The sequence below is a fragment of the Pan troglodytes genome, chromosome 2, assembly GCF_028858775.2.
Source record: "Pan troglodytes isolate AG18354 chromosome 2, NHGRI_mPanTro3-v2.0_pri, whole genome shotgun sequence".
NCBI lineage: Eukaryota > Metazoa > Chordata > Mammalia > Primates > Hominidae > Pan > Pan troglodytes.
Window position 1 is genome coordinate 188,039,924 of NC_086015.1, and position 13,690 is coordinate 188,053,613.

Below are 13,690 nucleotides of genomic sequence, written 5' to 3' on the forward strand. Positions count from 1 at the left end.
CATTTAGGATGGTTCACTAACCTTTGAGTTTAGGGAGGATAGTCACTGTAAATGGTACAAGTTCAGTTTATTCCATTTTGTGTCGTGCAGCATTGACCATACTTCAGGTCACCTTAGGACTGTCTGTCATTGTGAACATGACTTATTATTCTGAGTTTTCTAAGTTAGGTAGTGATAACTGAAGTATATGCTGTGGAAGAAGATCAAGGAGGTAGCACATTTTGGGAAGAGTTATATATGAAAAGTTAAAATGTTTTAGATATAGTGGACTTACTTTTCAGTTATTCAGAAGACATATTCAGATAAGTTTATTTCTCAAAGATACCAAGTATTTTTTAGAGTCTTTATTCTTTAAAACTGGGCAGGTGTAAATGTAACCAAAGGATCTCATTTACTTAGTAATAGCAAGTTACAAAAAGTTATTGTAAGAACCCAAGTAGAGAACTTTAGGGTTTTTAATCAATCATAGTTTGTATTTTTCTTTTATCGTGATGAAAGGTGATTTTGCTTTTTGAAAGCCTCTGTTTTTTTAAAGATATTGGACCATTATTACTCTAAATAAAGGTAAGTTTGTAAGTTTAGAGTGATGAGCACTGAATCTAGTTTAGGTTATTTCAAAAGCTATTAAATGTGTATATTGTAGTTTTTCAAAATTGTATAATTTTTTCCTTCTTAATACTTGACTGTTTAAAAATGTACAAGAAAATAAATTCCTTCTCTGTTTAGTTTACAGATGATCCAACTCTTGCAATTTGCAACGACAGCGGAGGCTCTGTTTTTGAATTGACATTTAAGTAAGAGACTAGTGGACATTTGTCGACAAATGAAAAGACTAGCTCTGTTTTAATGATTTGAAATTGAACATGAAGAGGACTAGAAAGCCCCTGTAATTGAGAGTAGATTATGACTGTGTGTTACAATTACCTGGGAAGGCTTATATTAATAGAACAAACAGAGTTCTGGGCCTGGTCCTCCCGAGTTTTATCTCAGTAGGTCTGAGTTGAGATTCTAGACTCCTACTCCCCAGAAGATTCTTATGTGCTGTCAAGCTTGGGACCACTCTTCTGGAATAGCTCACTAATTTTGGTTTAGGCTCAAGGCCCGGTTGATTTTAATCATAATGGGCAGGTGTAAACAGGTTTTTAACTATCTTAGAATTGCCATGTTTGCTCTTTAAGAGCAAAGACTGTCTAGATACATCAAAGAACATTTAGGAAGCAGAGTTTTTTGAAAAGTAGAACATAATATTCATTGAGTATTATGTTTCCATAAGTTCTTCAAGGTTAACAACTATCTTTGTTTCTTGTGTTTCTCATAGCTTCTAACAATGCTAAGTACAAAGTAATTTCTGAAAAAAACATACTTCTTATTCAGTTAATGTTTATTGAGCATCTCCTATGTGTAGGTATTTATCTAGATCCCAGAGTTATAGCTGTGAACCAAGCAAAGTTTCTGCTCTAAGAGAACTTACATTCTAGCTGCAGTAAGGGTAAGGAAACAGCAAACCAGCACGTAAATGAAATCACCTCAGATGGATGTAAGTGCTGTGAAGAAAACAAGACAGGGGATTGCACTAGGTTGTACTTGAGGATAATTCTGGAATGCCTTTCTCAGAAGGGGCAACATCTGGAAAAATAACTGAATGGTGAGTCAGTCAACAAATGCACAGATCTGAGGAAAATATTCCAGGCAGAGACCATTCAGACACAAAGACTTTGAGGTGGCCACAAACTTGGCATGCTAGAGCAATGGAAGAAAGCAGGTGTGGCTGGAGTGTGACTTTGTCAGGAACACAATAATGGGAGAGGAGTGAAGGGAGAGCCAGATCATATCCTTTTAAGACATGGGAAAGAGTTTGGATTTTATTTTTTATGTACAGTAGCAAGCCAGTGGACTGTTTTTGGCAGAAAAATAAATCTGACTTGTATAATAAAAAGACCATGCTGCTGTCCTGTGGAGCTTGGATTGTTGGGGGTTAAGGAGGTAGGAGGTAGGAGGCTATGAAAGTAGTCCAGGTAGAGATAGTAGCGCCCTGGATCATTGCTAAATTGATTCTGAATTTTCTAATTACATTTTCAGGAGAGTGATGGGAGTGAGAACCTGTGAATCTAGATGTCTGTTCAGTGGTTCCAAGGGTGAAGTCTGCTGTATTGAGCCTCTGCATTCTAAGCCTGAGTTGAAAGATCATCCCATCACACAGTTTTCATTATTGGCCATGGCATCTTTGACAAAAGTAAGTGTATTTAGAAGTTAAAACTCAGAACTTTTAGAAGCTTTGAATACCAAATATTTGAAAATTCCAAGGTCAATATTGAAAACATATTTTTTTCTTACAGATACTGGTCATTGGATTGAAACCATCCTTGAAAGTATGGATGACTTTTCCCTATGGCCGGGTGAGTACGTCCCTCCATCTTATTTGCCAAAGGAAGGACCATGTCAGGAGGTTGAGAGAGATGGCTTGCAAGGGGTGAATTCTATGAGATTGTCAGAAAACTAGACAGGATGAAAGTCAGTGCTCCAGAGATCGTTGGCTGGACTTGCCTTAAGGTGATGAAAGCATCATAAAGCTGATGACCAGCACAGTGTCCTAGGGATCATGAGTCTTGTACTTTTCCACCTTTATCACTTTAAGCTTTTCTCTCATAGACAGCATACAGTTGGCTTTTGTTCTTAACCTTAACTTGACAGTCCCTGTATATTGCTGTCCTGGTACTCTGTGGTCACACCTAACTTCATGCATGGAATTTCCTAGCTTCATTCGTTGCCCTTCTGAGTGCAATAAAATTCCCTTATCAGATTTAAAGTTGAAGGATAAGTTGATTTATTGAGTCCAAGCCCTGATTTTCAGTGTTTGAAAGATACTTGTTTTTACATGGCTGCTGTGCTGAGACAGGCTTATACTCACTGCCTGCAGCTTTGGCACTGAACTATGGATAGAGTAGACCCCACTGTAATATGCGCCATAGATTGCTATTACATGTGCTTTCCCTGGCTTCTGCCTCTGATAATTTGCTTTGGAGGATGATACTTCCTAGCATGTGTTATTTATATCCCAGTTTTCCCTTTTTTTTCTTCTTGATTGTTTTCAGAGTTGTAATCTTCCAATGTATATATGAGGAGAGGTGTTGATAGGATGGGATGGAGAATGGTGGTACAGAACTCTGGCTGGTGCAGAAAGCGTTCCCTATGGTGAAGGAACTCACTTTTGTTTTCTTGTTGGTACCCTGTGTGTCTCTGGGCCCTAGGGGAAGCAGGTCTATCCTTTCAGATGGCAAAACTGGCTTAGATGGCCATTAACATTTGTTAGATTAGCTTCATTGGCGAATTGAGATTTTTTTCATGGTGTTATGTGTTTGCTTCTTTTTGTATGTTTTTATTGTTTTTTTTCAACATTTTATTATAAACATTTTCAAACAAAATTGAATTTTACATTGAATACTTGTATAGCTACCATTTAAATTCTATAATTAACATTTACTGCCCTTTATTACATATCTGTCCATCTACCCATCCCTCTGTCCACTTATCAAATTATATTTTTTATGTATTTCAAAGGAAATTTCAGAAACCAGTATTCTTTCCCCTAAATATTTAGCATGCATATTATTAGCTAGAGTTTAATACTTCTTTAGGTTTTTCCTTTGGTGTAGAATATACATACAAAGAAATGCACAGATCTTGAGTGTACATTTGCTGAACTTTGACAAATGCTTAACACTTTTGTAACTCAAATGCCTATCAAGATGTAGAACATTACCATCAACCCAGAAAGTTCCCTCATGATACCTCCCAGTTAGTTCTTGCTTTACTGAGAAATTGGGGAAAGTTTTTATCAAGGAACACTAGTCAGATGCTGTTTTTAACCATAGTTTTCTCTTTGTCCCCTTGTTTATTAACTGTGATGATGTTTTTTTCCATCTCGCTACTTAGATGGATCCTTCCAGTGTGCCACTGCTGGCCTGGCACTTTGTAGCAGTACAAAATTATGTGAATCCCATGCTTGCCTTCTGCAGAGGAGATGTTGTTCATTTTCTATTGGTAAGTCCTAATATGACCATTAGAAAGCCTCTTACAATTTTTTTTATTCATCAGCAATTAATAATGTGTCAGAGAAATTTGTGTTACTATCCTAAGTCTTTGGAGAGAGAGTGACTTATTTAATTTTTATCTAAGGCTTTAATGATTAGCATCGGAAAATGGTGATCACTCTCAGCTACATAACTTCTCATGGTTTATTTCTCAGCTTCATTTCTTTGACTGACAAATAATTAATGGTATATGTAAATGTATAAAGATATGAATGTGAATATGTGTTAATGTATGTGCAACTACATATGTGTGTATTAATGACAGCAAGTATCATTGAGCACCTATTATGTCCTCTACACTGTGATGGGCACAAGCAGCAAAGGAAAGAAGGAAGTATACAACATAATTTCATCTTTCACACAGCTTATAATCTTGTTTGAAAAGCAAAATCAGTGTGTTCATTATTACTACAGAAAATGGTTTAAGGATTGAACTATGTGATGAAAATCAAGCTGATATAAATTCAGAGTACAAAGTGATTAGTATGGACTAGAGAGAGTATTAATGGCTTTATGAAGGATATACTGCAACTACTGCAGGAAGGGTAGGTATGCATACTGGGGGAAGTGAGATGAACTGAAGTCACAGAGGCAAGAATGTGCCTTTGTATTAATAATCTCTTGCGTTTCCTAGCTCAGTGAAGCAAGTTCACCACTGTCCACCTAGTTTCTCTAGCCAGAAACTTACGAGTTACTTTTCAGTTACCTTTCTCTCTTCATATGTGCTCTATCACCAAGTCCTATTGACTCTACCTCCAAAAATCTCTTGAATTTCTCCTTTTTTGTCTCCCCCATTGCTGTTTCCTTAGTCTAAATCATGTACATGTCTAGCCTGGATTCTGCCATAGCTTCCTAGCTAGTCTCTGGCCTCAGTGCCTTTTACATATACTGTTGCCTCTGCCAGGAAAGTTCTGTGCTATCTTCTGTTGTCTCTGAGCTCATGATTAACATGACCTTCCCTGGCCTCTGAACTAAGTTAGTTACATGCATCTTTTGATAACATTCAGCACTTAAAAAAAAAACAAAAGAGGGACGAGGTCTTGCGGGTCTCCAACCAAGGCCCAGGCTGACTCTCGAACTCCTGGCCTCAAGCGTTCCTCCCACCTCAGCCTCCCAAATATTGGGATTACAAGTGTGAGCCATTGTGCTTGGCCACATTCAGCACTTTTTAAATTACTTGTCTAATATTTTTCTTCCCCACTAGACAGAAAGCTCCATAACTCTAGAGACCATCTTTACTGTTATATTTCCAGCCACTAGGACAGTGCTTGTATATTGTAAATATTCAATAAATGTTTATAGAATTAATGACAAAGAGAAACTTGTGGTGGAAAATATAATTGAATAGATGGGGTGGATTGAGAGTAGGGGTTGGCAAACTATGGCCCGTGCACCAAATCTGGCCAGCCGTCTGTTTTTATAAATAAAGTTTTATTAGAACATCCCCAATACAACATTTGAGAGTCCTACCTTTACTTTCAACTCAACACATTGAAATATTCCTTAATCATTTTCTCCCTAAACAGTGTCTCTTCAAATATTTCTTGATTCTAAAATGTAAAGTCAGAAATGGGATGTTTCATTCATGTCCTTCAGTCTCTAGATCCAATATGATGAGAAGGCTTGTTTTTCCTTGAAAGTATCATCCCTTAACTCTCACTGCAACCAACCCTCTTTGTCTAAACACCTTACATGTGCTTTATTATGAGAGAAAAACCTTTAATGTTTCTCCTCCCTTCTGTATGTATTCTTTTTGCTACTTCAAGACTGATCTTCCTAAAATGTCACTTTAATCCCATCTTTATGACTTTAATTACTTAGGAACCTGTGATGACTCCATTACCAGTCTAGGCCAATCATTATTAATCTAGATCAGGGGTTAGCAAGCTTTTTGTGTAAAGGGCCACAAAGTAAATATTTTAGTATCTGTGGACCATATATTCTCGGGAAACTGAGAAAGAGTAGGTGACTGCCCTTGGTCACACGGGTATAATAGTGGAACTTAGATATATGGCTCTAGATCCCATGTTCATTTTACCAAAGGATCCTTTCTTAAGGGAGAAGTGATTTAGTGAAGTGAAGAGGGGTCCACATGAAGGGCCCACATTAAGTGGTCTCAGATTTTTGTTAAGATATCAGGTGAGGTCACCACTGTAAGTGATGGGATCAGAAGGTGACTTAAAGGGAAAGACATCTATAATACTACTATGGGGAGTGTGCAAGAAAGCCCAGGTTGAATTGAATGCCATGAATTTCAGGTGGTCAGGTGTATCTTGGGCTTTATATTTCTTCAGTGTTCTGTTACCTTGGAGCAGAAGGGGAGGAAGCAAATTATAAGGATGACTGAGGATATAGAGTGTGTACATATATACATGAATAAAAGATTGACACTCACGGTCCTTTTGGGAAATTTTGGGCTGCTAGAGTTACACAAGGGAACTTCAAAAAGTTTGTGGAAAAATGGAATTAAAAAATAAAAATAAATTTTATTTCTCAACATCAACTTCATCTTGTTCAAGATACTTTTTAAAGTGATGATACCAGCCATATTGTCCATCCCTAAAGAACTGAAGGTCTTGGGAATTTAATCATGCCAATGCAGTCTTTTTCACATTAGTAACTAAAGAAAAATGGGTGCCCTTTATAGACTTTTTCTAGATTAGGAGACGAAAGTCACAAGGAGCCAAATCAGTACTGTATGGTGGATTGAATTGCTCTCAAAATTGGCCTTGTGTGATGAGAGCAATGAGCAGGAACATGGTTGTGGTGGAGGACTCTCTGGTGAAGCTTTCCTGGGCATTTGTCTGCCAAAGCTTTGGCTAACTTTCTCAAAACACACTCATAATAAGTAGATATTATTGTTCTTTGTCCCTCCAGAAACTCAACAAGCAAAATGCCTTGAGCATCCCAAAAAACTGTTGCCATGACCTTTGCTCTTGCCTGGTCTGCATTTGCTTTGACTAGACCACGTCTGCCTCTTCATAGCCTTTGCTTTGCTTGTGCTTTTTCTTCAGGATCACACTGATAAAACCATGTTTTATCTCCTGTTACAGTTTTTCAAAGAAATGTTTCAGGATGTTGATTCTACATGTTTAAAATTCCCATTAAAAGCTTTGCTCTTGTCTGCAGCTGACCTGGACACAACTGTTTTGGCAGCCATCAAGTAGAAACTTTGCTCAACTTTAATTTTTCAGTCAGAATAGTGCAAACTAAACCAGTTGAAATGTCTATGGTGTTGGCTGTTGTTTCTGCTGTTAATCGTTGATCTCTTTCAATTAGGGCATGAGCAAGATGAATATTTTTCCTCACTAATTGATGGGTATGGTCTACAGCTGCAGGCTTCACCTTCAACATCATCTCCTTCCTTCTTAAGACGAGTTACCCATTTGTAAACTGCTGATTTCTCTGGGGGCATTGTTCCCATAAACTTTTATTAAGCATCAGTGATTTTACATTCTTCCACCGAAGCTTCACCATAAATTTGATGTTTGTTCTTGCTTAAATTTTAGCAGAATTTATGTTGCTCTTTGGGGCTCTTTTCAAACTGATGTCTTATCCTTTTTAATGCCTCAAACTAGATCCTTTTCAGACATGTTATAACAAGTTAGTATGAGTTTATTTTGGTGCAGACAATCTTTGAGATCCATGCATAGTTTTTTCATAGTATACATTTTCCATGAACTTTTTGAGTCCTCTCATAATAATATCATAGTTCAGAAAAGTCTGGTTTACGTCACTGCAGCATCTCTTTTTCTTTAATGGACTTTTGACTTCCTCACACCATGTCACCATTCCTTTTTGTACTTTAATTATAGTCATTGATGTGATAAAGTTAGGTTGTTCTGAATTATAACAGAGTGAAAACTATGTCACAGCATTTGTCAATACTGACAACTAGACCACCCCCAGATATGCCCTGCATTTTGGTGTAAATAATGGAACAAATAATTTTTTTTCTATTTTCATAATCATTTGTGTAATTATCAGTATTTTTGGCTTATCTACAGTGAATGGGATAATGGGTAAATGTGATACTCTAGGTGGAGTATAATTAAATATCTTAAAAAGTCCCTCAAACAGTAGCTGGTTTTTAGGTTGTTTTTATTTCATCATCAGGTAAAGAGAGATGAATCTGGAGCAATACATGTTACTAAGCAAAAGCATCTTCACCTATACTATGACCTCATCAACTTTACTGTGAGTATTATTCAAATTAAATATCCCCATTTAGTTCATGTAATTGTTCTGAATCTATGATATATTAAAGCTACCAGGATTTCTGCCAAGAATTATTACCTTTAAGATCATATGAAATATGGACAGTCCGGCACCGAGGCTCGTGCCTGTAGTCCCAGCTACTTGGGAGGCCGAGGTGGGATAGCTTAAGCCCAGGAGTTCGAGGCTGTAGTGCTCAGTGATCGCTCCTGTGACTAGTCACTGCACTCCAGCCTGGGCAACATAGTGAGACCCTGTCTCTTAAAAAAAAAAAGTATATGTGTGTGTATATATATATATATATATATATATACACACACACACACACACACATACACACACACACACACACACACACACACAGAGAGAGAGAGAGGGAGTCCTGGTTATATTGAATAAACTCTGAATGTGGTGTGATGCCACAAATTATTGCCTTTTAGTCTATGTCCTGCTGAATACAGGCAGGATTAGAAATTTAATGTCTTGTTTAGCTCAAAGGGGAGTTTGGCTTCAGAAGAATTTAGGTGAGTTTTTTGAGAATCATTGCCTTGCTTTCTCTGTAAAACATTTTTTGTATTTTTGAGCTTTGTCTTCATTGATTCAGCAGCTTGTGCAACCTCTTTTTTTCTTGTGGCTAAAAACTTTGCAGAGCTTTCTTTCTACCATGTATCTCAATCCTGAGTGACTTCTTGGTTTTTTTTTTTTTTTTTTGAGATGGAGTCTTGCTCTGTAGCCCAGGCTGGAGTGCAGTGGTGCGATCTCGGCTCACTGCAAGCTCTGCCTCCCAGGTTCAAGCAATTCTCCTGCCTCAACCTCCCGAGTAGCTGGGACTACAGGTGCCCCCCCATCACGCCCGGCTAATTTTTTGTATTTTTAGTAGAGACAGGATTTCACCGTGTTAGCCAGGATGGTCTCAATCTCCTGACCTCGTGATCTGCCCGCCTCAGCCTCCCAAAGTGCTGGGATTACAGGCATGAGCCACCGCACCTGGCCAACTTCTTGGTTTAAAAAGAGATTTCTTTTTGTATCAAATTTTATTTTTTCTCTCTCAAATTGTTCGTTAATTTTGAGAACAATGTAATTATAATATTTCTGGGTTCCCATCATTAATACATTTTAGCACATCAGTGTCTGGTGTCCAGTAACATTCTGTAGATGCATGAATATAGGCAACCCTAAATATAAGGCAATGCCTCATTTTTCTAATAAAAAGAATGAAAAAGGGCTTTTTCCTCAACTTGATAACTTGTAATTTTTTAGGATATAGATGAAGTAGATCCTTTCTTTACATGATTTATTGATTTAGTTGTACATTACATTTTTAACTCGCAGACAGTTGTTTAGAAATAATTCTTTCTTCCATACACATTTTGTGAAATAGTTTTGTTCAGACTCTTAGAAGACATCAGTGTTGTCATCACCAGAACTGTCTTGTTGAATCATGTCATACAGTTTTTCAGAATTTATCATCATAACTTCTGTTTAAGATGTTTGAGATACAGTACTTTAAAAATCTGCAGAAGTGTATGTGACCATTAACTGCATTGTTTTGTAAATTACCCTTAAAAGGCTTATTTACAACAACGTCAACACTTGCAACGCTGCGGGTCTAATCTCAGGAATAATTACTAAACTTATTGAGGTTCATTTTTTTCTGCCATTCTCTTGTTTTCTTTTAACCAGGTGACCTCTGAGAGTACCTAAGAACTAGCACTGATTAAGGTTGTATAAGGCTAAATAATGTGATTTTTCCTAGAAAATACTTTTTCTAAATAAAATAATTAAGAGAGCACCTTATAAGAGCTTTCTGTAAAAGATTTGCATATCAAACTCCCTGTTTTCTGAAAGAGATTTTTTAGAGGAGGAGAGGGGAACAAACTCTTCCCTTAGACTGGCTAACATACAGTAATAGAGTGTATTTTTTAGCATTTTCAACTGGTTATCTTTAATTGGACATTATGCAAATAATATCTGATGACATGGAATAGAACATACAAATACACCAGCATGAATACCAGAGACATAAAGGGCAGGGGACGCACTTTGTTCTGGCGACTTCTGAATTCTGATTGAGCAGATTTTAAGATTTATTTCTTGGGAAAGGATTGGGATTGCCAAAAAAAAATTTGAAAATAAGAAATCTGATTTTATACATAACCCAAGAAATTTGTTAAAATGGCATCCTTCAGAAGATTTTTAAAGTTATTATTGTTAATACTTTTAACATTATAATAGTACTTATTAAAGAAAATTTGGGAGATACAGAGAAATAGAACAAAGGACTCTCATAATTTTAAGAGAGATTTTGAAGGAAGTAGATTGTTAAAATAGCTTCTATTTTAAAATATGTATTGTTTCAGTGCTAACAATTGTCCTTTGACCAGCTAGGTTTATGGGCTTTACTTTGTTCTTTTGTTTCAGCAATATCATAAAAACTAGAAACGCAGAGTTTGTCATGATAATGAAGTCATTTGTGCCAATTGCTTTTAAAAATCTTTTATAAAAAACGATATGCTCTAATCCACCTACAGCTTTTAGTCTTCTTTTACACTATGAAAGTGTCATTTTAACATTTTCAAAAGTCAGTAGTATATTGTACCTACTGTTCTCTGGCCTGTCACTGAGTAGTTCTTGCTTTGATTGTGCTGTCATGTAAATTGTTAAATGGATCAAGTCCTCAGTGTAATTTAATCGAGCAGCCAAGCTTTCTTCTTGACCGAAATGATGATGCGGGTGTGGTCTCACTTTTGTTTTGTTGTGTGCTTGAATTACAGTGGATAAATTCACGCACGGTTGTGCTCTTAGACAGCGTAGAGAAGTTGCATGTGATTGATCGGCAAACACAAGAGGAATTGGAGACAGTGGAGATCTCAGAAGTTCAGCTGGTCTACAATAGCAGCCATTTCAAATCACTAGCCACTGGAGGAAATGTTAGCCAGGCACTGGTAAGGATAATCACTTATCTTGCTATCCTAGAAAATACTTTGATAAACTTGGTATTTTGTTGTAGTTGTTTTAGAAATAGGAACTCTGGGGAGTTACCTATTTCTTTCTTGAGGTGTTTCTTTACAAGCCGCTAGGTGGAAGTGGGTGTGGATGTGCTTATAAGTGTTTGAGAATACAAGCTAAAACAATCATTTTTCTTCCCTTCTATTCAGAAATGTGACTTATTTTACTTAATAACAAAGAGTTCTAATTTTTATACTAAAATAATGACGTATAATGGAAAATTTGTGAGAAAAATTGTAAAAATCAAAATATTTTTAGAAAGCTTAATTTGGCAGTAATAAGCCTGATAGATTTAAGGGATAAATAACTACAGACAGGTACTCTATGAGGCTTTGGAAATATTTGGGTGATAATGGTAAAGGCTTGAACAGGTATGGTAGCTGTGGGTATTAAAAAACAAAGATGGCTTTGAGAGAAAGAAGATATTCTAGAAATAGGTGATAGATGAGATGCAGGAGCCTAGAGAGAAGGAGGACGCAACAAAGTTATGGCCTTAGCATTAATTTTATTGTATCATTAAGCAACTACAGTAATGGCCTTAAGCAATTTCCACAGATAGTTTATAGTTCAGTCACCTTGAATTGTGATCTCATGTTCCTAAACCACAAATCTTTAAGTAGGAAATTTAGACCATTGTGCGACTTCCTTGGATAATTTTTTGAAAAAAATAGTAATGATGGTCATATTTAATGAGTGACGACAGCATGATGTGTAGGCTTTGCTCAAATCTCCTTCATATTATAACTTCAGAGCATAAAATATATATGAAAGGGTCTTCCAGCATCCCACTTTAAAAACCAAGAAAAGTCAGAATAAGAAATGATAGTGTAATATAATTCACTAAGTGATAATAATGATTACTGTTCCATACTTTATTTTCTTGTGTTTGAATGGTATTAAAAATACTAGTGGACTTTGAACTTGTACTTTTAGCCAAGAGAGAGTTATGGGGAATCAGATTTACTCTCCTGCTTGAAATAACCCAGGGAGAGGAAGGAGAAGGAGAAGGGAGGGGGAGGGGAAGGGGGAAGGAAGAAGAAGAAGAAAAGTAAACAGCAGTTCTTAAGACACTGGACATCTGTAGTGATGGACAGCAATCTCTCACCAAATGGGGAACAAATGCTGTGAACTCTGTGATTGTCCTAGCTTCCAGCCTTGAGAGAGCATCTGGGCTGTGGAGGAACCCAAATGGAGCCTGGAAGACTCCATGATTTGAGAAGACAGAGCCAAGTTGCAGGAAGACAAAATTGGGTTGAGTTTGCAAGAGAGAGTACTGGAGAAAAGAGCACTATGAAAGAGTCCCTCTTGAGTGTTCCTCAGACTCCTAATCAGCAAATGCATAGAAGGAAATTGCCCAAGGACCAGGAAAGAGCCATTTGAAAGGTTTAGAGGGAACCGTATCTAGTACTCACACAGGGCTGAAAACAGTGCTTGTTACACCAGCTGGAATGGAAAGCTTCATGATTCACAGGGCATTGGGTAGAGTACTTAGAGGCATCTTGCCTCATTAGGACTAGAATAAATGGCGCACTGGTCCCAGCTAACACATCTTAAAAGTAAGACCAGAAAGGATCAAACTGTTTCCAAATCACTTATCTCCTAGAAGAAAACACAAGAATATTAATAGGAATACAGAAAGATCCAGAAACCAACAAGGTAAAATTCACAATGTCTCCAATCCAATTAGAGATTACTAGGTATGCAAAGAAGAAAAACAACCTATAACAAGGAGAAAAATAAAAACTAAATCACACCTGACATAAATGTTAGAATTAGCAGACAAAGACATAGTAGTTATTATGACTATACTCTTTAGTTTAAAAAGTTAAGTAGAGACATGGAAGATATTTGAAAAGATGCACATCAGACTTCTAGAGATGAAAACTATAGTGCTTATAGATGAAAAAATGCGCTAGATGGGATTAATGGCAGATTAGGCAATACAGAAAAAACGATTCATGAATTTGAAGATACAACAATAGAAATTATACAAAATGAAACGCAGGAAAATAATTTTAAGAAATAGTATTAGTGAACTGTGAGACCACATCAGATAGCCTAATGTACGTGTAGTTAAAATCTCTAAAGGAGAGAAGAAATTGGAAAAAATAATGGTCAAAAACTTTTCTAAAACTGTAGACACACACATTTAAGAAGCTCAGTGAACCCAAGCACAACTAAAATAAACTGTATACGAATTGATCAAAATTAATGATAAGTAGAAAAATTTTAAAGCAACCAGTGGGGAAAAAAAGACACATTAAATGCAGAGGAGCAATAATTATGAGAACACATTTCTCATCAGACAGTCAGCAGTGATCTGTAAAGATTTAGAAGTGGACAGTGAGCACTTAAAGAGCTGCTCAACATCATTA

The 13,690-nt window shown here is 36.7% G+C and overlaps 1 protein-coding gene across 10 annotated transcripts in view; it reads left to right on the plus strand.

Moving 5' to 3' along the window:
* Positions 1-13,690, plus strand: part of VPS8 (VPS8 subunit of CORVET complex) — a 238,918-nt gene that overhangs the window by 39,536 nt on the left and 185,692 nt on the right. For 9 of the 10 annotated variants that reach the window (XM_016942447.3, XM_016942443.3, XM_054681298.2 and 6 more), the window contains 6 exons: positions 727-794; positions 2,080-2,233; positions 2,337-2,396; positions 3,934-4,041; positions 8,208-8,288; positions 11,081-11,251. In XM_016942447.3, the coding sequence (XP_016797936.1) occupies positions 727-794; positions 2,080-2,233; positions 2,337-2,396; positions 3,934-4,041; positions 8,208-8,288; positions 11,081-11,251 (642 nt within the window). The remainder of the gene's footprint in view (positions 1-726; positions 795-2,079; positions 2,234-2,336; positions 2,397-3,933; positions 4,042-8,207; positions 8,289-11,080; positions 11,252-13,690) is intronic. The other variant, XM_063807400.1, reaches the window with a different exon arrangement.